Source organism: Schistocerca nitens, chromosome 6 (assembly GCF_023898315.1).
Source record: "Schistocerca nitens isolate TAMUIC-IGC-003100 chromosome 6, iqSchNite1.1, whole genome shotgun sequence".
NCBI lineage: Eukaryota > Metazoa > Arthropoda > Insecta > Orthoptera > Acrididae > Schistocerca > Schistocerca nitens.
This window is the reverse complement of record NC_064619.1, coordinates 420,839,253-420,865,844: the sequence shown is the minus strand read 5'-3', so window position 1 is coordinate 420,865,844 and position 26,592 is coordinate 420,839,253. Positions and strand designations below refer to the sequence as shown.

General features: G+C 36.8%; 1 protein-coding gene across 1 annotated transcript in view; it reads right to left on the bottom strand.

Annotated features, from left to right (window-relative positions):
• The window catches only part of LOC126263744 (lysosomal acid glucosylceramidase-like), a 229,193-nt gene that overhangs the window by 123,588 nt on the left and 79,013 nt on the right, over positions 1 to 26,592 (bottom strand). The window contains exons 4-5 of the mRNA XM_049960927.1: positions 17,067 to 17,193; positions 10,512 to 10,665 (exon numbers count right to left, since the gene is read on the bottom strand). Coding sequence (XP_049816884.1) covers positions 10,512 to 10,665; positions 17,067 to 17,193 — 281 coding nt within the window. The remainder of the gene's footprint in view (positions 1 to 10,511; positions 10,666 to 17,066; positions 17,194 to 26,592) is intronic.

The window sequence follows — 26,592 nt, the reverse complement described above, 5'->3', positions numbered from 1 at the left end:
CTTTGGATTCATCTATCCCTCTTCTCTCTCATACCTCCATAAAATTGAGTCCACTCCATCTTCAGAATTTGAAATTGTTTTCGCACCTATTTATGCGAAAAACTAAATTACACTGTAGAAGATAGGTTAACTCTCAGCAAAAAAAAAAAAAAAAAAAAAAAAAAAAAAAAAAAAAAAAAAAAAAAAAAAAAAACTTTCTCATCAACATCGTTTGGTTGCAGATGACAAGCTACCTGTAATAATTAACACAAAAGTGGTCCAGAAAATTAATGCTCACCAAATGTAAAGGTATTTACAAAAAGAAATGATCTGTTGTTTGAACTAAAAATGCACATAATTTTATAATCATGCAACAAAAATGTTCACATTGCAGAAAAAATAAAAACAAAACCCCACTGATGATGGCACAGTGGTGCCAAAACATGTTTGGGTAGGAACTGAGAAAAATGGTGTTTTGCGTAACTGGTGGGCCTCAAATGCCAAAAATTTTAACTGCAAACACGGCCAATACAAGGAGCTGCAAATCAAAAGAAGGACATACAAATTACATTTCAAGTACTCAAATAGAGTGTATAAACATTATTTAATAATGTACCTTCTTTGTACTTGAATAACAGGCTTCTCCTGTTACTTTCATCCTCTAAGAAAGAACAGTCAGAGAGGAATGTACATTATAGACAATAGGACAGTTAAAGAGGAAGACACTGTTCAATAGAAAACAAAACATGAAGTAATGAAGCAATCAACCTGGAACCTGTTGGTCATCAATCTGCTAACCTGAAAATGTGGCAGATTCTCCTTAGGGTTTAAATTTCTTTAAAATATCAATATTATATAAGTCCTTTTTCCGACCAGTCTCCAGGTCCATTAAGTATATTGCCTTTGGATGCAGTATACCGAGCACTCTGAAGGGTCCTCAGTAATGTGGAAAAATTTACTTGTTTCCTTCTTTAAATTAAAGTTAGGATGAAAAATTTTAACTAGTACTAAATCATTAATCTGAAATGCTGGTACAATTGCATTTTCACTGCAATTTTTAAATCTATTTTCCACTTGTATTTGTAAGTTGTCATTTACCATATTATGAGGTTCCTCTGCTTCAGTAGATATTGAAGGTGGCCATTTAAACAAGTTTAACAGTGGTTCACCAATAAAAGTCCTATAGTTTGTTTGTTACAACAAGAATTCATACATAGACAGCCAATTTCCTTCATTATGGGTACACAATGATACTTTGAGATATCTGCATGATTTATATCTTCCTGTGCTAAAAATTCATTCAAATTGTTACTTGCAAATAGTGTTTCATTATCATTAAGGAGTCTACAAGGCTTTCCCACATCTTTAAAATAATCTCTCTATCTATGAGAAGAGCATAGTACCCTATTACTAAAAGCTCTACAAAACTTTTATGCAAAAGGTATTACTATTAACTTACAGATATCTCATTTTGGTAGGGAGGAACTAAAGTTCTTAAGGTACAGTATCTGGTAGGAATACATGAAATTAAACCAGACCTGGAAAGGATAAGAGCTACAAAAATTTGACTGGAACATCAAAATCATAAAACAATCATACCCATTCTTTGGAATAGCCAGATTTTATCATCAGTAAGTGCAGGGTCAGGTAATGAATGATCCTCGCTTGTTATCACTATTAAAACAAAGAGCTGAATGGGTATTGGATGCAGCAGCAGCAGAAGCTTTTAAGAATGTTAAAGAAACACTAGTGAAAGTGCCTATAGTGAACCATCTTGTGATGCATCAAATGTTTAAGTTAGCAACAGATGCTTCAGAATATGGTGTCACGACAGAATTATTTCTAGGAGAATGGAATCTGGAAGTTGGTGAACATAAGACTATATCACTTTTGCAATCAGGAGCATTAAGAAGCATGAGTTAAATTACACAGTTACAGAAAAGGAGTTGCTAGCTATCATTTAGAGTTTCGAGTATTAATTTTGTGATCAAAAATAATTATTTATCTGATCATTGAGCCTTAGAATTCCAAATAGAATTTAGACTACTGCATAAACATCTGATGGTGTGGGCATTGTTTTTACAAGAATTCTAAATAGAAGTAAATTACATAAAGTGTTCTCAGAACCACATTCCCGATGCACTAACAAGATTACCTTTAGTTATGAATGAAATGAAATGTACTGAGAGACCTGGTGTCATTTTTTGCAATTAATTTTTTAACTTTAAGTTACATCAAAAACAAGGCAGGGACACTAGTCCCAAGAATAAAGCAAGGTAGAAAGATGAATCAACACTTAAGCATCAAATATGTGATGTGTTCATACAGGAAGGCTACCAGATGACCAGGAGCTATGGATGATTTTTGATATTTTATTCTGGAGATGAAATGACACTACATCTAGATGGAAGTTATGCATACCTCAAAGTGTGGAAGATCTAATATGATTGATACAGAAAAGATGTGGACATTTAGGTATCTGCAAGTGCATTAAGCAATTAATAAATTTTATTACTTGAAGAACTCGTAGGAAAATAGTAAACTTAGGTATGTCAAAAGGTTAAAGATGACAATAGCCATCTATGTTATAAGTTAATAGCCATATACATTATCAGTTATGTTCAGTAATACCAACAGGACTGCATGATTTAGCAGCTGCTGTTTTTATTATAATTGTTATTGTTACCTACAAATTGAGGAGAGTTAACTTATGTCTTTATAATGATAAGAGTGCTGGTCAAAGTACATAAACCTTCAGCCTATTAAACAAGCCAACAAAGATATAACTCTTTTTTCTGCTTCTCTCCTAAGAAGACAGATTTGTACACTTCACTATATTTTTGGTTGTTATCAATATTCATACTCCCTGGCCCACCAAAGTTAAACATACATTATTGATCAATGCATCTTGTTTCATTTGGTTTCATCTTAAAAGGTACTACTGTTTAACAATCAATTTTTCAGAACAATAATTCTGCATCAAAATCTAAAATCAGTTTTTACATTAATTAACAATCTACATCAAACATTATTTGTAAATTAGCGTTTGGTACTATTAGCAAAGTTTGCATAAATTGACAATTTGCTGTACTTATAGATATACATGTTTCTTGTTTAATTAACTTACCTCTACTTACAATGATCCCTATAATATATACATCTGTAACAAGCAGTATAGGGCACAGATCTTTATTTTCTCATCATTTGTAAAAAAATCTGTGAGATCAGGGAAATTTCACTGATTCACTGCCTGTTTCTATAAAAATTTGTACTTTCTTTCCATATAGTTGCCCAATTACTATGGGTTTTGTTTGGTTTTCCTTAATTTCTTCACTTTCATGCAATAGCCACTCTTGCATAGATATTTCACTGGTAAATGCTATCAACTTTTCTATATATATAGGCCTATAATTGTATTATCATATCCTGGTCCTGGCTGACATCCCATAATGTTGGGTGTGTTATGTTATAACAACAGAATAATGCCCTTTTAGGACCCCATTCTTGGAAATAGATATGTACATATGTATTACATTTCCTGTATCACTGTTGGCTGTATTTTGAACAAACTCTTATTACTTGTGTTATTCCTTCTCTGCTCTTGTGAATGACTATTATTTCTGCTACTCACATGACATAAATCAGTTCCCATCTTTCTTTCCAAATTCTTGGGAAAATGTTTACCTTCCCCCTTATTGTTGCCCTGATTTTCTACCTGGATATCATCTTTATATTCTTTATTTAATTTGTCTAACCCTTCAATGCAGGACAACAAATCACTAATGGTCGTACATTCTCCACACTTAATTTCCTTTCTTGCATAATGCAGTAATCTGTGTACTAATATTTTCACAAGGCATAAGTCTCTGATTGGATTATCCAAATACTCCCTAAATGCCATTTGATGTATTTCTGATAACTACTCCAAGAACTATTATAATGTTTCAGGTATAACAATTCTAAAATCAATTTCTCCTGTTGTACTAGAGGACCAGTATATGTTCTTAAATTCCTCCTGAACATCATCCCAGCATTTAAAATCCTCCAAATGAGATGTTCCCTATTTGGCAGCATCCCCTACAAAATAACCAAGAGAGAAGTTGATTTTCTCTTGATCTCCCCATTTATTAGGTAATGATCTAGAAAATATTTGCAGAAAATAAATAGGGTGTACTTCCACATGAGGATTAAACTTTGGAAAATGTTTGTATAAACCCATCCCACTTCCCTGTTGGACTTTCTATACTACATCATTTGATAACCTAGAACTATTAATATCCCTCTTCTTACTAAGTTCTTTCTGGGTATTGTATAATGCTTTCCACAACTTCTGAATCACCTTTTGATGTTCTACAATACACCTAAAGCTGGTAGCACTATTTAATTGAACTTTCCTTTGTCCCTTCCATTCAAATAACTATTATAGATGCTCCTTCAAATTAGTCACAATGTTTGGTGCACTAATTCTTTCTTCAAATCTTCACTTTGTTCTAAGGCTTCTACTCGGCTTTGTGCTGCTGAGATTTGATGATATATATCTTCAAACTACTGGGTGGACAGTTTCTCTATATGCAGTATCTTATCATTCACTTCGTTAAATTGTTCCATAACCTTGTTCTTTACTAAATCCCATTGTTCTTGTATTTCATTTTGTAACTCCTTAAGTAATTTGGCTAAGCTCACATCTATTTTGGAAATTTTACTGTTTGAAGAGACTGCTTTGGTAGATACTTCTTCTAAGGCTTGTCCTTGTGAATTAATATTTTTAGATAATCCTTCGTAATTGGTCTTAATACAATTTTTTAAATAGTCTAACTTTTTCAATGTTTTTAGTTTTTTTAATATTTAGGCTAAAGTGCTTCCCATATTGCTTCTAGTATTTGACATATAATAACTACAATGTGTAGTCTTGAGAACTTTGATATCCTGTGATTACATTTTAAAACCAGCACAAAGAATCAGTAGAATACATCTCAACAACACTTCACACACTGAACCAACAACTTCACTAACAATCTGTCATCTCAATGTTGTTCATGAACACTATTATCTTACTGAAGATTTACAGTCAACTTCTTGTGTTTTCTTGAAGCAATGGGCCTGCTATTTAGTGCCACTAATTTTGCCATGGGATTTTATCTCCAAATGCAGAGGGGCAAGAGCTGTAAGATAGCTCACATCTATGCCAACTCACTACAAAATTATGTAACTGACTTTGTATAGAACTGTTCCATGTTTGGTTGTTCTCATATTACACCAACTCACTACAAATTGTCAAAACTGCCTTTATAGAGAACTTGTATGTACTTGGTTGTTCTCATATTTAACATATACATCATTTAGGTGACAAAATCTTAGTACTCAGAACAATATATCTGAAGTGAATCTCAGAATAGAACATAAGATAATGATATTTCTACACAGCTGCTATCAACTATTTGTAGGTGTTTACATTGTCAGCAGGAGTGCTTACTCTGTGCCTTCCAAAACACTGCCAAGCCATGATGCCAAAGTATAAATGCCACCTCCACAGCAGGTAGAAGCTATTAATAGCATCACACCTTGCTGATATCCTGTGCTCCCCCTCCTCGCATCATCTCTGCAGAAACCAATATCAAAGTGTGCACTGTGGAGATTCTCTGTATGATAACTATCTAAACAACATTTTTACAAGAACATCTTTCATCTGATTGCAAGGAATAGGTGGAACAACTGGTTACACCACTCCATGGCACGATCTCTGTCCACCATGGATCAATGATGTTTACTGTAGCCTCCACTCGGGCATGTTGCAAAAGTTGAGAAAATCAGTCATTTGCGTCATCTTGATTAGCAGCTACCTGGTCTCTCAAACTCTGTCAGACCATCCGGACCCACAGCAGCTAATGCATCTTCCATCAAGCCTCATCCTACCTTGGTGTTCTACAGTGGTACCCATGGATGTTGACCTGCTACCTTTCGCAGTGGTGGCTTTTTCACCAAACCATGCTCTACCTGCATCTTCTCCAGCAGTGGTCACTGCTGGGGGTGGGGGACAATGTAACTGTAAATAAACTGAGATGAGTCCCTGCTAGTTTTTGTGTAACTCACTTTTACGAAACTAATTACGTAACAGGTTGTGTCAACATCAATCAGCTCAGTATCAGTGCATGAGCAGTTTACTGCAGTGGCAGTCTTGAAATCCAAGAAATAGGAAAAATCATAAAGTTTCCGTGCAGCATTGTGGAACGTAACATGAAGAAATGTTCTGAGCAGTGACAGGACCTAATGGACATACATGTTGGCTGAAGTGGTTCACTCCTACTTCAATTAGTGTCAAACACTAATTTAAAATAGGTACACAGCTGTGCATTAGTCTTGACAGTGTCTTATTGCACACAATATTTCCCATCAGAATGCAAGAATCTGAAATAAACTGCTTGTGCACTTCTGAGTGGTTTGACTTATAATGTGGCATAAATAGTTCCTCAATAAAATGAATGATGTCTTTCTTTTTTGTGTCATGTAGTGGACACATACATACATACATACACACACACACACACACACACACACACACACACACACAAAGATGAACAGTTGAATTAACTATTGCAGTTAACTACTTGCATGCAGCAGCCTCTTACCTCATAGTGTGCTTTCAATGGGTACTGAACTTTTTTGGGATCCTTCCTGATCCATGACCACTGAATTAAAGTATCATTCACACATGATGGATGTATGGTAACAGCTGTGTCAAAAATGCACAAATCTCATTTGATGGTGTCGTAGATGTGTTCAACAACAGTGACGTTAACTGACATGGTAGGGCTGTGCAAGCTTCTCCATGTTCATCAAGTGTTCCTCACATCATTAGAGAGTCAAGTAGTGTTGAGTGTTGTGTTGTCTCCAAAAGGTAGCTGCTGAGTGTTGTAGGACAACAAATGGATGAATGTGATTCAGTAATAGGCTGCTGTATAATCTGCCAAAGGCAGACAATGGCAGATGCATGAAAGACCAAATTTTGTTCAATTTTCACATCATCAACACAAAAATACCTCCACCACCAGGCTGAACAGTGTCCTGTCATCAAAAACACAATGCATTTAGTTTTCACTTTGCTCGTACCCTTCCATCGGTGTATCCAAATGTGCACCAGAAATCGTGAGTCTGGATACGCTTTTCACATGCTTTGATCATCCATTTGCAGAGTTTCTGTGCTCATGTCAATCTCTGTACCTTGTGAGGAGTGGTCAAGGGAGATAAACTTTGTTGCCTAAGGAATTTACCTCTGAGACCGGACCAATGACCTTGCTGTTTGGTCCCCTCCCCCCCAAATCAATCAACCAACTTCTGAGACTGGTAGTTTTCCTGAACCCAAGGTACTGGTACTCATGGTGCAGCCTCAAATTAATGACATGTGAAAAGCTCAGTGCTGCACAAAACAGCCAGCTGAAGTCAAGTGCACTAATATTGTATGCCTTGTTCATCCTGCATTCAACTATTAAATGATAGCCAGTACAATGTTTGAGTATGTATTAGTCAAATGCCTGAAGAAGAATTGGGGGCTAATTGTTTCATGTCATCAGTGCCATAATTTTTTTACTTATACATTTATTATGTCATCCAATAACGGAAAAGAACAATTCTGCATCTGAGTTTTGACAATGATACAACTAATGATAGATTCAACCCAATACCCAGGTTGGAAGATCACCAGATAACAGTTTCAGAGACTGAAGACTGGTTACAACACCCTCGAATCAATTAAAGAAAGTACTGGAAATGCATAATTTTCTAATTTCACTGGGTAAAATTGAGTTAATTGCATTTATGATCCATCACAACTCTACTGCAAGTTCATCATTCATAAAAAAAACTGTCACAGAAGTTAAAAATATTAACACCCTTTAAAAAAGTTGATACTAAATACAAGCTCAAGAAACTTAACATAATAAATGGTAGAATAACAAGAATCCAAAATAACAGTTTGAGTAAAGAAATGATGATGAAATTTTACATAACTATGATGGAACCAGTAGTCACGTACAGCAGTACAGCCCTGAATCACTGTAGTTTGAGTATGGTGGTAGAAGCACAACAAATCATGTTGAAATTCCAGCATTTTAAAAACCTTTGTCATTGTGCCAACCTACAGTTGAGATTTCTTGTATACTTTTCTTATATTAACCTAATACTGCTCTATAGCATAACTCTTAGGGGAATGCACCTGGGATAAAAACAATGTTTATTCTGCAGAAGCATGCAGCAAAAGTATTATGTAAAATTAAAATCGAATATCTTGCAGAACCTTCTTCAGTAAGCTTGAGATTCTTAAATTCACATTACTGTACATTTACCTCCTATGGTTATTTTTGCTAGGTTTAGAATGAAATTTTATATGCTGGTGGAAAAGTTAACAGGTTGATGGCATATATCAAGTAGGCAACTGGAAATCTCCATGCACTCAAAATGAAAGCAAGGGGTACCTTCTTAGCTTCTCTTTCTGTAATGTAACAGGATATTTGGACTTCTGGCTAAAATTAATGTTTATTTTATGCATATTTTAACTTTTCCAATAAAAAGTCATCTGTTAGCCTTCTCTGTAAAGTTACATAATTTCTTAGTGTGAATCACTTGATGGAAACAGGATCTGAGAAGCAATATTTTCAAAGTTGTTGCATTTTCCCTGGAAAATGTAAATACAAAAAATGTGGAAAGTCATAGGCAGGATAAGAATATTCATAAATTTAAAAACTTTAAGCTCTGCAAGAACCAATATCAAGGATAGCCAACAGCTGTGCATCTTCTTTGTAAAAGAGGAGACAACATGGAGAGGAAAGAGGAAGCAGACATACTGTAAGATACCAGTGAGAATCTTGTGCTGGTAAGATGCCTTGCCAAGGTGCTGAAGGAAGATAGTATAAACAATTTAAAAGCTTATTGTAAAAGGTCCTGCACAGAGTTTAATGTTTGTACAGATTTGTGAGCATAAATAACCATTCAGATTTTTGGAAAGGAACCTTACTTATGGGAACAACAGAATTAATTATTTTCACCAAAGATCCATGCCATCACTTGACTTTTGAAAAACTTGTGTCTTGCTAAATATTGGCAACATGGACTCTTGTAAGCCAAGTAAAATTATAAACCTGCTAGTTCCTGAACTACTCAGTATTAATTCATAAACTGACATAATATATCCAATTTTTTTAATTGAATAGTGTTTTTACAGGAAGTAACTACCACCTTGAATACTATAGATTATGAATATCAAAGTCTGTGTTTCCTGGCTTTGCCTAACTAAATCATAACTTAATGCTGAATAAAACTGAGTGACAAGGTAGGTTTCCCATTATGATAATTTCTAAAAATGAATGTGTTTACTAGTGTTGATTTCCACCAGAATATATGGTGAGTAGTGAGCACCACTTAATTGATCAAAAAATGTGGCAGAATCATAAGACAAAACTCCATTTCATTCCCCTTTTCAAAACCAGTTTTACTTGTAGACAACATGTATTCAGCTGAACACTAACTATGCTTAAATTTCAAGAGTTTCTTAAGTTTATAATTGTATTGCATGTAGTGTAAAGTAACTGATGCAAATCAAAACAGACTAAAGTCTCTACCTTCCCTTGTCTGTCATTTTTTGAGTGATTCGATTGGATTACTGCTAACTTGTGGTGAAAGCAAACAAAGCTGCTGAGTGCACTGAGAAATAGCTTTGTAATTAAATTAATTCTGAATTGATGCATCTATATACATGTTTGGTTTTATGTACTTCCTGCAGCACATAAAAATTATTCTATTATTCTTTTGTCAATACTGAGTAATATGCCAACAGTACAGATCAGCCTACATTGATTAATCAGATTGAAAAAAAAGGGAGTAAGAATCATGAAGTAATGACCCTGAAAATTAGTTTCCAGTAAGTCAATAATTCTGCCCATTCTGCCTGAAAGTTTGTTAGCAGTCTATAAATGAAGCAGTAATTATAATATTTTTCTGCAAGAAATTAATATCTTGAGAAGAAGAAGAGCTGCAGAGATATGGTACCTCACACGTATGTATCACTGCAAAGGAAATCCTTCTATGGTACAACCTGAAGTCAAAGTGGCTCCTTGCACCCTGAGGCAAGCTAAACAACTGGGACTTCTGTCACATCATTGAGTTGTGCACAACAGTATTGCATAACTGTATAGGTGGACTGATATTTCAAAATGAACTTGAAGTCATTATAAGCTTCTAATGATATCACAAACTCTCCAAATGCACAAAACTTGCCTGGTGATGACTGTGGCAGGATTTATTAATGTGATTATCAGTAAGTAATGAAGTAATGGTAAATTAGCCTGAAGTGTAACTTACTAAAGTCATTCTTACATCTCGCAAAGTACCTGTTCACTACAACAGGAGTGGAGCAAAGGATGAAATTTTCATTTTCAACATGAATGCTGTTTAATGCTTACTGATTGAACACTTTATGCTGAAATATATATGAACATCAAGGGAAAAATAAAACTTAATAATTTTGTAAAAACAATTGTTACCTTAAGATTGTAGTCCTCCCATGTCAAATTAAATTTTGTAAGCTGAGTATCATTTTCATAATCATCATATGTATAGCCACGTATGGAAAAGTCACATCCAGCTATTGGCACCCTTCCCATGTTCAGGCTGATACCAGAGGATGTGAAATAAGACCTGTAAATAAATTAATCTATAGCTGAGGCAAGGATTTTCAATGCAATTTGTTTATACAGTCTTGTGATGGTCTTTGTTTGTGTTATAATTTAAAGTATTTTGCCTTTTTATTTACTAATTTAGTCTCACATTTACTTTGAGCCCTTGCATTCCTCTCAATGTGATATTTTTTTTTTTTTTAAATTGATATTTTTACTCATCTTTCCATCCTAACCAGTTACTCCTGTATCTGGAGTTGCCCACACATTCTGTGTCTATCTCCATTTCCTATTTCTCCTACCTTACCTATTCCATAGCCTTCTTCCATTGTGTCATCTTGTCTGCCTATTACTGCAGTATTCTTCAAGATCCTAAGGGTAGCTTGCACTAAATCCAAAGCCTTTGAATCAGTTCCAATGGTGTGCATGTATCTTATAAAGTAAATCAAGGAAGCAGGAAAACACAAACACTTCTGGATGTTGTGAGGTGATTGACAAGTGGATTAGTTGTGATTAGATGAGATCTCTAAGACTTAAATACATATCTGAATATCATCTTAGTGCTGTATAATGTGGCATCTCAGATCAGAGTTGCACTCTGAGACTAGTATTACAAGACTGACCAATATAGCAAACTTGAGAAGAAATTGTTTATCTCCATGTGGAGTAGGACTATATGCTGCACTGAAAATGGTAGGTCAGATTGAGATTCAAACCTAAAACATTTTGAGGTTATTATACTTGTTATAAAACTCAAAAACAGAGTTAATTTATGATAAATGTGGATAATATATAAAGGCTACTTCCTTTAATGGAAAACTAGATGTAATTCAATATGTTGGCTACAGTATCTGCTACATTAACAATGACAAACCCTGATTTACTCAAATTACTCATAGATTATTCACTGGACAATAGTAGCTACTGAAAATTCTCAAGAAAGTACATTTATTTGCATTGATATACAAGGAAGTTCAGGGGTGATGTATTCTTTGGCAGTAACTGTGAACCACAAACACTAATCTGCTATGTAATAAGTTATGTAACCAAGGAACTCACACTGATAACTTATGAAACTTGTGAGTGCCTGAAAATTCTCAAAAATAATCTATTTCTCACTTAATTATACAATGAAATTAGACAATGATTGCTTTGAATGAGGACAGATCTACTGTTCTCAAAAATTTTAAAAGAGCACAAGTAAGTTAAAGCCTACAAGTGGTGGTAACAGTACAAATTTATTGTGGCACTCTCGAATATTTCAAATTTCACACTATATCACAGTACAAATGGGTATCAATACAACCAATGAAAAATATGCAGATCTGCTAATAATTGCTAAGATTTGCTAATAATCATAAAATAATGCTGAAGCATGAAGGAGAGAATGACAGAGAGAGAGAAAGTTTGGGATCAAAGAAAACACTGTCAGGATACAGGAGGAATGGCATATAAAATGACAGGAGACGAAGGGTGACATCAATACAGGGGAAGTGGGCAACTTAGGATAAAAACTAATAAAGGTACAGGTCAAGATTATTGTGAGAACAAAGGATGACCTGGAGGGAGCGTTTCCACCTGGACTCAAAGCAACTGCTGAATTTTTGGTATTGTTTTGTGCAATGTATTCAGTAACTTGGTGGATGGTTTCGCAGTTTGCCACAGTTTGAAAATGGCTAATATGACTATGCAGCTGGTTTGTTATCATAGTCATATTAAATGCCATATGGCAATCACAGCACAGCTACAGATACAAATAAATCCTTGGTAGCAGACATAATGTCAATGAATCTATACGCATGAAGGTAAATGGTTTCCAATCCAGATGACATAAGAAATTTTCACCACTAGAAACAGGCTGTCAAGAGGTGGAAATATTGTGACACATAGCTCCCAATAACAAGAATGTGTGAAGTTGTATCTTAGTTCCTCTTTTATTTATTTATTTACTTGACCTGTGGGCATTTTGCACAGTAATATTGGTTTATCAAGGATGTTTCAGAAATTGCTGTGTATTTTTTGTTTTTACTGATTCAATGATCGTCTTGGGGCAATTTTTATAGACCCAAACAAATTCCTATGTGAAAACTCACTAGCGAAGGATGGCTTGCATTTAAATAGACTGGGGTCTGTAACGTTCAGCAGAATGTTTGCAGATGTCTGCAAAATCATTAGATGCAAGGGAAACTAATATGGCCTGAAGGGGATGAAAAATCATACACTCCAGCTGGAAAAGAAAAATATAAGCACCATACAAAAATAGACGATACTAAAGAATTTGCCCCAGAATACAGCTCACAACATGTAAACCAACAAAAGAAAAATTACATAAAAGTACTTCATCAAAATATTCAATACTTTGGTAACAAAAAATTAGAAGCAGAAGTACTCCTGAGTGAAGTAAGACCAGACATATTATGCATAAGTGAACATGGACTAACTGAAAGTAAAATACATAATGTGGCAATAAAGGACTACAAACTAGCTAGTTACTTCTGCAGATCTAAATATAAGGGTGGTGGCGTTTGTATATATATTAAAACAGGTACTCTATCAAAAAATGTAAACAGTGAAGCTGCTACATTTCCCATAGCTAGAGAAAAAGACTTTGAAGTTACTGGTATAGTGGCAGAGGATTTTAGAGTGTTTTGTGTGTACAGGTCACCATGTGGCAATATTACCATCTTTCTAAAAAAAGTTGCTAGCTTATTGAGAATGAATATGAAGAGAAATCTTATTATATGTGGAGACTTCAACATTGACATGGGAAAAGACACAAAAATAAGACAGGATTTTGAAGAATTGTTAATACAGCATAACATGAAAGTGACAATAACTGCACCAACAAGAGTGACTTCACAAAGTGAGACAATTATTGACAACATAATTACTAATATGTGTAACTATGAGTCACATGTAGTTCAGACAGAAATATCTGATCATCATGGACAACTAATCAGCTTTTGCAGAAGTAATGACACAGTATCAGAACCAAAACAAACAACCAAAGAAATTAGGATCATCAGTGAACAAAATATCAACATCTTTAGAACAATGTTAAGTAAGGAAACCTGGAATGAAACTCTACAGGCCCAGAGTGTAAATGAAAAATATGATGCATTTATTTCAACAATTAAGTACCATTTTAATGTAGCATTTCCCAAAGTAAAGAGACAAGAAAGGCATCAAGATCAAACACAGTGGATTACGAGTGAAATACTAGAACAGCGAAGGAAGCTTCAGGACGTGAGACGGATGGGCGAAGCTGAAAACTATAAAATGTTAAAAAAGAAGTATAGAAAAACAATAAGAGAAGCGAAAGCAAGAGCAATTGACACCACTATAGCGAACTCAAAAAACAAGGCAAAGGCAGCTTGGAATGCAATCAATGCTGAAAGAAAGGAAAAAGATGGGTCAAACAAAGAAGAAGGTATTAGGTCAATTAAAGTAGACAACACAGTGGTCACAGATGGTATGGAAATAGCAAACATACTGAATAATAACTATATCAGTGTAGTAGAAAACCTAAAATTGGAAAGAAATAGTCAAAAACAGAAGGGTATTAAGGTACCAAAAAGATCATGCAGTACTATGTTCCTAAGACCAGTCACGGAAGATGAATTGCGGAAAACTATACAGAAACTGAAGTCCAAGAAATCAGCTGGTGATGATGAAATATCAAATCATGTAATAAAGCTGGTTTGTGAGGAGATAATAACACCACTGCTGAACATAGCAAACTGTTCTTTCAGAGATGCAATTTTTCCAGAAAAACTAAAGATAACGAAGGTAGTGCCAGTGTACAAGAAAGGGTGTAAGGATGATCCCAACAACTACAGACCAGTTTCACTGATATCAGGCTTCTCAAAAATCCTAGAAATGCTTATGTATACCAGATTAGTTAACTATTTGGACAAACATAACATTCTCATGACCTCACAACATGGTTTCAGAAAGGGTAAATCTACAGAATCAGCAATTGTCAGTCTAACAGAATACATTTTACAGTCCTTAGATGAGAAAAAGGTTGTCTCTGCAATGTTTCTGGATCTTTCAAAGGCATTTGACACCATTGACCATGAAATGCTGATACAAAAATTAAGCAACTATGGCATTCGGGGGCAACCAGGTGAATGGATAAAATCATACTTGTGCAACCGCAAGCAGTATGTATCATTAGGAAACTCGTACCAATCAGAAACCAAATCCATCAAATATGGAGTGCCGCAGGGTTCGGTAATGGGACCATTGTTATTTAATGTATTTGTTAATGATATAGGTGTTGAGGAGGAAGAAAAGAAAATATTGTATGCTGATGACATGACAATACTAAATAGTGACCAAAATATGGAACAGCTTGAGAGAAGAGCATACATATCTGTAAATGTCACAGTTCAATGGCTGTTGGAAAATGAACTGGTTATAAATCTAAAAAAGACTATGTATGCAGTGTTTAAAAACAAGGAAAAGGCTGTAGACATGGATTTAGAGGTTGATGGAACAAGGCTGGAAGAAGTAGAATCTGCTAGATTCTTAGGTATTCTTGTGGATAATGAACTGAAATGGAAAAAACATATTAACAATGTCTGTAAGAAACTGAGCTCTGTCATATTCTTAATGATGCAGCTATCACAATATTCAGACAAGAACCTTCTGTGTACAGTGTATCATGGACTTTTCGAACCATACTTACAGTATGGAGTGACGGTGTGGGGAAACTCAAACAAACAAGAGACAAAACGAGTGTTCACATTACAAAAAAAAGCAATTAGGACCATTTTAAGAAGAAAGACCTCTGAAACATGCAGAAACTGTTTCAAGAATTTAGGTATCTTAACTTTTTCATCGTTGTATATATACAAAACAATAGTGTACATCACAAAAGGTAGTGAGGACTGGATTACAAATGCTAGTGTACACACCCACAATACAAGAAAGAAGAATGAAGTACGGAGCATACCCCACCGACTGGCAATGCTAGAAAAAGGACCCCAGTACTCTGGTATCAGACTACTAAGAAGTCTGCCCAAAACCCTGCAAGATAGTGTACTTCACAATGACTTTACAAAGAAACTTAAAGAGTATCTCATTGAAAAAGAGTTTTACAGTGTTGCAGAATACTTATGCCATTAAATTTGTATATATTGTTACTCGTTATCGGTGATGTAAAAATGTAAGCTAAAGGTGTAGAAAAGTAAGTGATAAAGAATTTTAATACTTTGACATGTCCTATATTACACGTACATTTACTGTACACAATGTAATCTTACAGGATCAAATAAAATTCAATTCAATTCAATTCAATTCAATTCAATTCAATTCAATTTGCTCCAGTAGGATTAAAAGGTGTGCAGCAATTAAATGTAATTATGACTCATCATAAATATAAAACATTCAGCATTGTATATTTGTTAAAGGTCTGAATTTGTTAAATGAGGATATTTCATTGCCACAATTTAATCATAATGTTCAGACATATCATTTATTAAAGAGCTCATATCTACTTCATTGAACATAGTTGGATTCTGAATAGATTAGCAGTCACTATTAGGTAATGTACCTCTGTTTCCGTTGAGTATGTAACTACGAGGAACAAACTGAAGCTAGACTTCAGTACATATAAATCCCCTCAGTCAGCATTATACAAGATGATATGGATATTGAAACCATAACATTCAGTAGCTTGCCAGTTATTTCTACTAAGTCTCAGTAGCACCCTAACTACCTGGTGAAGGTAAAAATGTTTTATACTGAGGTCTGTTAACTATAAGAACCACTACCTCACATGTCACCAAGTACACTACTGCACAAAAGCACTGAAAGGGCTGTTCAGTGGAGTACTGGATTAATTCTTTGACCTCAAACTTGATTCCTCCTTTGTGTATATAGCCAGACCCTCTACCCTTATATTGTCATTACAGTGATGTTACAGTGGCTTGCATCAGTCAGGGGACACCAGTTTGGTTTCTGTGACTTCTGCATAATTCTTTGTTATGGGTAACACATTTGTAGAAATATCTTTAGATTTTTTATTTTCCCATAGTTATTTACTATTTGTTATTTAACAAGCTTCCCAGGTTTTGATGAAAAAGGCCAAATGTATTTTGATTGTTACCCTCTGTGCTCTCCAAGTTCCCACAGTTTTTTCACTAATTGCTGCTATTGGGCATATCACCATTCAGCAGTTACATCTGTAAGAAACATTTACTCTAAAAAGGACCCTGGGGGAATTAATGGAAATGAAATGGACTAGATAGACAGTGCATATAAATACCCTGAATATAGTATTATATAAATTTTCACAACAGACTGTTTAAGTGGAATCTACTACATTGTTACCTTCACAAAGAATATGGTCCATAAAATATGGATATAAGTAACAAATAAATGTATTTAAATAATTCTAACGTTAGCTATTATTACCTCATGAGATTTTGTTGAGCATCTGGTGAAAGGGAAAATACATTAATCCCAGCAGAGTCAGTAAATGCAGTTCCAAAGCCCTTGACAGTTTGATATTTAGTACCTCTATCAACTTGCAGTGTCAGGCCTACAAGTAAAATAAAATGTGAGAGTGCTTAAGTAGGTAAGTACATTAATTTTTCACGAAAATATGTAGCTAATATTACTTAGATGCCTAATGTGCCTAAAATACAAATAACCTCAAATTTTGCAAAAACAGACGTAATGTCTGATGGGATAACAGCAATCAGTGATTTTATAATGTTACTTATAGTCCATCTTGATTGCAAATTTTTTTTTTATTCATATGACCGGTTTCGGTTCATTCAGAACCATCTTCAGATCTCTAACAATAATGACATTAATTTACTATTTCATGGAAGCAACTCTTTTTCATCCTATTTTATGTGATGCAGCACGCGAAAGTTGATGGACTTGGACGCGTTACTCCCGTAACTGAAATATCAGGTACGTTCTGGTACATTTGATGTTGATTAGATAGGATGAAAAAGAGTTGCTTCCGTGAAATAGTAAATTAATATCATTATTGTTATAGATCTGAAGATGGTTCTGAATGAACCGAAACCGGTCATATGAATTAAAAAAAAAAATAATAATAATAAAAAATGCAATCAAGGTGGATTATAAGTAACATTATAAAACCTCAAATTTGTCAGTCCACTGTTTCTCAACAGCAATAAATATAGTAAAAAAGACAAATAATTCACATTAATGTATGCTTTTGTAGCTACTGTTTGTATAAAAAATTTCTTTTGAGTACTGAAACACCACATATGGTTAGTACTAATCAACCTTTCAGGCTGTTGCAAGGGTCATTCTTGAGTGGTATTTGAAACAGTAAGCTAAAGAAATCTCCAAATGCACAACTGTTCATCTAATCATCTGGAACTTCCTTTCCCTCATTATTTTTCACTTATTTGTAGTTAAATACTTCAGATTATCTATTTAATATTGTAAAGTTTGTAATGTAGCAGAATGGGACAGTATAAAATGAACAGAATGATACCATATATTCTGGAGATTGTGATACTATCATGCATTCTTTACATGAAGTCATATACATGTAGAACTTTCATTTGTATTGTCTTACATGAACCATGGACCTTACCGTTGGTGGGGAGGCTTGTGTGCCTCAGCGATACAGATAGCCGTACCGTAGGTACAACCACAACGGAGGGGTATCTGTTGAGAGGCCAGACAAACGTGTGGTTCCTGAAGAGGGGCAGCAGCCTTTTCAGTAGTTGCAAGGGCAACAGTCTGGATGATTGACTGATCTGGCCTTGTAACAATAACCAAAATGGCCTTGCTGTGCTGGTACTGCGAACGGCTGAAAGCAAGGGGAAACTACGGCCGTAATTTTTCCCGAGGGCATGCAGCTTTACTGTATGATGAAATGATGATGGCGTCCTCTTGGGTAAAATATTCCGGAGGTAAAATAGTCCCCCATTCGGATCTCCGGGCGGGGACTACTCAAGAGGATGTCGTTATCAGGAGAAAGAAAACTGGCGTTCTACGGATCGGAGCGTGGAATGTCAGGTCCCTTAATTGGGCAGGTAGGTTAGAAAATTTGAAAAGGGAAATGGATAGGTTAAAGTTAGATATAGTGGGAATTAGTGAAGTTCGGTGGCAGGAGGAACAAGACTTCTGGTCAGGTGACTACAGGGTTATAAACACAAAGTCAAATAGGGGTAATGCAGGAGTAGGTTTAATAATGAATAGGAAAATAAGAACGCGGGTAAGCTACTACAAACAGCTTAGTGAACGCATTATTGTGGCCAAGATAGATACGAAGCCCACACCTACTACAGTAGTACAAGTTTATATGCCAACTAGCTCTGCAGATGACGAAGAAATTGAAGAAATGTATGATGAAATAAAAGAAATTATTCAGATAGTGAAGGGAGAAGAAAATTTAATAGTCATGGGTGACTGGAATTCGAGTGTAGGAAAAGGGAGAGTAGGAAACGTAGTAGGTGAATATGGATTGGGGCTAAGAAATGAAAGAGGAAGCCGCCTTGTAGAATTTTGCACAGAGCACAACTTAATCATAGCTAACACTTGGTTTAAGAATCATGATAGAAGGTTGTATACATGGAAGAACCCTGGAGATACTAAAAGGTATCAGATAGATTATATAATGGTAAGACAGAGATTTAGGAACCAGGTTTTAAATTGTAAGACATTTTCAGGGGCAGATGTGGACTCTGACCACAATCTATTGGTTATGACCTGTAGATTAAAACTGAAGAAACTGCAAAAAGGTGGGAATTTAAGGAGATGGGACCTGGATAAACTGAAAGAACCAGAGGTTGTACAGAGTTTCAGGGACAGCATAAGGGAATAATTGACAGGAATGGGGGAAAGAAATACAGTAGAAGAAGAATGGGTAGCTTTGAGGGATGAAGTAGTGAAGGCAGCAGAGGATCAAGTAGGTAAAAAGACGAGAGCTAGTAGAAATCCTTGGGTAACAGAAGAAATATTGAATTTAATTGATGAAAGGAGAAAATATAAAAATGCAGTAAATGAAGCAGGCAAAAAGGAATACAAACGTCTCAAAAATGAGATCGACAGGAAGTGCAAAATGGCTAAGCAGGGATGGCTGGAGGACAAATGTAAGGATGTAGAGGCTTATCTCACTAGGGGTAAGATAGATACTGCCTACAGGAAAATTAAAGAGACCTTTGGAGTTAAGAGAACTACTTGTATGAACATCAAGAGCTCAGATGGAAACCCAGTTCTAAGCAAAGAAGGGAAAGCAGAAAGGTGGAAGGAGTATATAGAGGGTCTATACAAGGGCGATGTACTTGAGGACAATATTATGGAAATGGAAGAGGATGTAGATGAAGATGAAATGGGAGATATGATACTGCGTGAAGAGTTTGACAGAGCACTGAAAGACCTGAGTCGAAACAAGGCCCCCGGAGTAGATAACATTCCATTGGAACTACTGACGGCCTTGGGAGAGCCAGTCCTGACAAAACTCTACCATCTGGTGAGCAAGATGTATGAAACAGGCGAAATACCCTCAGACTTCAAGAAGAATATAATAATTCCAATCCCAAAGAAAGCAGGGGTTGACAAATGTGAGAATTACCGAACAATCAGTTTAATAAGCCACAGCTGCAAAATACTAACACGAATTCTTTACAGACGAATGGAAAAACTAGTAGAAGCGGACCTCGGGGAAGATCAGTTTGGATTCTGTAGAAATACTGGAACACTTGAGGCAATACAGACCTTACGTCTTATCTTAGAAGAAAGATTAAGGAAAGGCAAACCTACGTTTCTAGCATTTGTAGACTTAGAGAAAGCTTTTGACAATGTTGACTGGAATACTCTCTTTCAAATTCTAAAGGTGGTAGGGGTAAAATACAGGGAGCGAAAGGCTATTTACAATTTGTACAGAAACCAGATTGCAGTTATAAGAGTCGAGGGACATGAAAGGGAAGCAGTGGTTGGGAAGGGAGTAAGAGAGGGTTGTAGCCTCTCCCCAATGTTATTCAATCTGTATATTGAGCAAGCAGTAAAGGAAACAAAAGAAAAATTCGGAGTAGATATTAAAATCCACGGAGAAGAAATAAAAACTTTGAGGTTCGCCGATGACATTGTAATTCTGTCAGAGACAGCAAAGGACTTGGAAGAGCAGTAGAATGGAATGGATGGTGTCTTGAAGGGAGGATATAAGATGAACATCAACAAAAGCAAAACGAGGATAATGGAATGTAGTCAAATTAAGTCGGGTGATGTTGAGGGTATTAGATTAGGAAATGAGACACTTAAAATAGTAAAGGAGTTTTGCTATTTGGGGAGCAAAATAACTGATGATGGTCGAAGTAGAGAGGATATAAAATGTAGACTGGCAATGGCAAGGAAAGCAATTCTGAAGAAGAGATATTTATTAACATCGAGTATAGATTTAAGTGTCAGGAAGTCATTTCTGAAAGTATTTGTATGGAGTGTAGCCATGTATGGAAGTGAAACATGGACGGTAAATAGTTTGGACAAGAAGAGAATAGAAGCTTTTGAAATGTGGTGCTACAGAAGAATGCTGAAGATTAGATGGGTAGATCACATAACTAATGAGGAGGTACTGAATAGGATTGGGGAGAAGAGGAGTTTGTGGCACAACTTGACCAGAAGAAGGGATCGGTTGGTAGGACATGTTCTGAGGCATCAGGGGATCACCAATTTAGTATTGGAGGGCAGCGTGGAGGGTAAAAATCGTAGAGGGAGACCAAGAGATGAATACACTAAGTAGATTCAGAAGGATGTAGGTTGCAGTAGGTATTGGGAGATGAAGAAGCTTGCACAGGATAGAGTAGCACGGAGAGCTGCATCAAACCAGTCTCAGGACTGAAGACCACAACAACAACAACTTACACTTACTATGTCTATGAAAGCCAATTAACTTATGATGAAATTAGGTGCATTATATACAAATCCAATTGATTTATGGAAGCAGTGTACTGCAAAATCAGAACAAGTCAGACCAAATATAAATACAGTCTGAGAATATTCTATGTAAGAATAAGGAAAAAAGCACTAGCTATAAAGATAGAACTCAATGCAAAGATATCAGCATCATGTCAGTATCAAAATTCATGGTGTAATTCCAAATTAATTAAAGGATGTAGTCAGTCTATTGTTATCATCAATACTTCATGTAATTTTGATGTAAAAACTGGTTTATTTCAACATACTAATTACGCCAAACTTGTTATCAACATATGTCAAATTAAATCCTGTAATAAATGTTATGAAAGCATATGAATTTCAATTGTTGTTGTTGTTGTGGTCTTCAGTCCTGAGACTGGTTTGATGCAGCTCTCCATGCTACTCTATCCTGTGCAAGCTTCTTCATCTCCCAGTACCTACTGCAACCTACATCCTTCTGAATCTGCTTAGTGTATTCATCTCTTGGTCTCCCTCTACGATTTTTACCCTCCACGCTGCCCTCCAATACTAAACTGGTGATCCCTTGATGCCTCAGAACATGTCCTACCAACCGATCCCTTCTTCTAGCCAAGTTGTGCCACAAACTTCTCTTCTCACCAGTCCTATTCAATACTTCCTCATTAGTTATGTGATCTACCCATCTAATCTTCAGCATTCTCCTGTAGCACCACATTTCAAAAGCTTCTATTCTCTTCTTGTCCAAACTATTTATCATCCATGTTTCACTTCCATACGTGGCTACACTCCTTACAAATACTTTCAGAAACGCCTTCCTGACACTTAAACCTATACTCAATGTTAACAAATTTCTCTTCTTCAGAAATGCTTTCCTTGCCATTGCCAGTCTACTTTGAACATCATCAGTTATTTTGCTTCCCAAATAGCGGAACTCCTTCCATCAATTAAATTCAATATTTCTTCTGTTACCCAAGGATTTCTGCTAGTCCTCGTCTTTTTACCTACTTGATCCTCTGCTACCTTCACCACTTCTACATCTACATCTACATGACTACTCTGCAATTCACATTTAAGTGCTTGGCAGAGGGTTCGTCGAACCACAAGCATACTATCTCAATACCATTCCACTCCCGAACAGCGCGCGGGGAAAATGATCACCTAAACCTTTCTGTTCGAGCTCTGATTTCTCTTATTTTATTTTGATGATCATTCCTACCTATGTAGGTTGGGCTCAACAAAATATTTTCGCATTCGGAAGAGAAAGTTGGTGACTGAAATTTCGTAAATAGATCTCGCCGCGACGAAAAATGTCTTTGCTGTAATGACTTCCATCCCAATTCGTGTATCATATCTGCCTCACTCTCTCCCCTATTACGTGATAATACAAAACGAGCTGCCCTTTTTTGCACCCTTTCGATGTCCTCCGTCAATCCCACCTGGTAAGGATCCCACACCGCGCAGCAATATTCTAACAGAGGACAAACGAGTGTAGTGTAAGCTGTCTCTTTAGTGGACTTGTTGCATCTTCTAAGTGTCCTGCTAATGAAACGCAACCTTTGGCTTGCCTTCCCCATAATATTATCTATGTGGTCTTTCCAACTGAAGTTGTTCGTAATTTTAACACCCAGGTACTTAGTTGAATTGACAGCCTTGAGAATTGTACTATTTATCGAGTAATCGAATTCCAACAGATTTCTTTTGGAACTCATGTGGATCACCTCACACTTTTCGTTATTTAGCGTCAACTGCCACCTGCCATACCATACAGCAATCTTTTCTAAATCGCTTTGCAACTGATACTGGTCTTCAGATGACTTTACTAGACGGTAAATTACAGCATCATCTGTGAACAACCTAAGAGAACTGCTCAGATTGTCACCCAGGTCATTTATATAGATCAGGAACAGCAGAGTTTCCAGGATGCTTCCCTGGGGAACACCTGATATCACTTCAGTTTTACTCGATGATTTGCCGTCTATTACTACGAACTGCGACCTTCCTGACAGGAAATCACGAATCCAGTCGCACAACTGAGACGATACCCCATAGGCCCACAGCTTGATTAGAAGTCGCTTGTGAGGAACGGTGTCAAAAGCTTTCCAGAAATCTAGAAATACGGAATCAACTTGAGATCCCCTGTCGATAGCGGCCATTACTTCGTGCGAATAAAGAGCTAGCTGTGTTGCACAAGAACGATGTTTTCTGAAACCATGCTGATTACGTATCAATAGATCGTTCCCTTCGAGGTGATTCATAATGTTTGAATACAATATATGCTCCAAAACCCTACTGCAAACCGACATCAATGATATAAGTCTGTATTCCGATGGATTACTCCTACTACCCTTCTTAAACACTGGTGCGACCTGCGCAATTTTCCAATCTGTAGGTACAGATCTATTGGTGAGCGAGCGGTTGTATATGAGTGCTAAGTAGGGAGCTATTGTATCAGCGTAATCTGAAAGGAACCTAATCGGTATACAATCTGGACCTGAAGACTTGCCCGTATCAAGCGATTTGAGTTGCTTTGCAACCCTTAAGGTATCTACTTCTAAGAAACTCATGCTAGCAGCTGTTCGTGTTTCAAATTCTGGAATATTCCATTCATCTTCCCTGGTGAAGGAATTTAGGAAAACTGCGTTCAATAACTCCACTTTAGCGGCACAGTCGTTGGTAACAGTATCATTGGCACTGCGCAGCGAAGGTATTGACTGCGTCTTGCCGCTTGTGTACTTTACATACGACCAGAATTTCTTCGGATTTTCTACCAAATTTCGAGACAATGTTTCATTGTGGAACCTATTAAAGGCATCTCGCATTGAAGTCCGTGCCACATTTCGCGCGTCTGTAAATTTTTGCCAATCTTCGGGATTTCGCGTTCTTCTGAACTTCGCATACTTTTTCTGTTGCCTCTGCAACAGAGTTCAGACCTGTTTTGTGTACCACGGGGGATCAGTTCCATCTCTTACCAATTTATGAGGTATGAATCTCTCAATTGCTGTTGCTACTATATCTTTGAATTTGAGCCACATCTCATCTACATTTGCATAGTAAGTTCGGAAGGAATGGAGATTGTCTCTTAGGAAGGCTTATAGTGACACTTTATCCACTTTTTTAAATAAAATTATTTTGTGTTTGTTTCTGGTGGATTTGGAAGAAACGGTATTGAGCCTAGCTACAGTGACCTTGTGATCACTAATCCCTGTATCAGTCATGATGCTCTCTATCAGCTCTGGATTGTTTGTGGCTAAGAGGTCAAGTGTGTTTTCGCAACCATTTACAATTTGCGTGGGTTCGTGGACTAACTGCTCGAAATAATTTTCGGAGAAAGCATTTAGGACAATCTCGGAAGATGTTTTCTGCCTACCACCGGTTTAGAACAAGTATTTTTGCCAACATATCGAGGGAAGGTTGAAGTCCCCACCAACTATAACCGTATAAGTGGGGTATTTATTTCTTACGAGACTCAAATTTTCTCTGAACTGTTCCGCAATTATATCATCGGAGTCTGGGGGTCAGTAGAAGGAGCAAATTATTAACTTAGTTCGGCTGTTAAGTATAACCTCCACCCATACCAATTCACACGGAGTATCTACTTCGACTTCACTATAATATAAACCACTACTGACAGACACAAACACTCCACCACCAATTCTGCCTACTCTATCTTTCCTGAACACCATCTGAGACTTCATAAAAATTTCTGCAGAACTTATTTCAGGCTTTAGCCAGCTTTCTGTACCTATAACGATTTCAGCTTCTGTGCTTTCTATTAGCGCTTGAAGCTCAGGGACGTTCCCAGCACAACTACAACAATTTACAACTACAATTCCGACTGTTCCTTGATCCAAGCATGTCCTGTATTTGCCATGCACCCTTTGAGATTGCAGCCCACCCCATACTTTCCCGAGGCCTTCTAACCTAAATAACCACCCAGTCCACACCACACAGCCTCCGCTACCTGTGTAGCCGCCAGCTGAGTGTAGTGAACTCCTGACCTATTCAGCGGAACCCGAAACCCCACCACCCTGTGGCGCAAGTCAAGGAATCTGCAGCCAACACGGTCGCAAAACCGTCTGAGCCTCTGATTCAGACCCTCCACCCGGCTCTGCACCAAAGGTCCGCAGTCGGTTCTGTCAACGATGCTGCAGATGGTGAGCTCTGCCTTCATCTCGTAAGCAAGACCAGCAGCCTTCACAAAATCAGATAGCCGCTGGAATCCAGAGAGAATTTCCTCAGATCCAAAGCGACACACGTCATTAATGCTGACATGTGCCACCACCTGCAGCTGGCTGCACCCTGTGCTCTTCATGGCATCCGGAAGGACCTTTTCCACATCAGAAATGACTCTATCCGGAATGCACACGGAGTGCACACTAGATTTCTCCCCCTCCTTAGCCACCATAACCCTAAGGGGCACCATTACGCGCCTAACATTGGAGCTCCCAACTACCAATAAGCCCACCCTCTGTGATTGCCTGGACCTTGAAGACTGAGAATCATCCTCTGAAACAGGGCAGGCAGCTGCATCTGGCTCAGCCAAAGACAGTGCCTGAAACCTCAAAGCTACCCATTCTTCTTCAACTGTATTTCTTTCCCCCATTCCTGTCAATTGTTCCCTTATGCTCTCCCTGAAACTCTGTACAACCTCTGGTTTAGTCAGTTTATCCAGGTCCCATCTCCTTAAATTCCCACCTTTTTGCAGTTTCTTCAGTTTTAATCTACAGTTCATAACCAATAGACTGTGGTCAGAGTCCACATCTGCCCCTGGAAATGTCTTACAATTTAAAACCTGGTTCCTAAATCTCTGTCTTACCATTATATAATCTATCTGAAACCTGTCAGTATCTCCAGGCTTCTTCCATGTACACAATCTTCTTTTATGATTCTTGAACCAAGTGTTAGCTATGATTAGGTGGTGCTCAGTGCAAAACTCTACCAGGTGGCTTCCTCTTTCGTTTCTTACCGCCAATCCATATTCACCTACTACGTTTCCTTCTCCCCCTTTTCTTACTGATGAATTCCAGTCACCCACGACTATTAAATTTTCGTC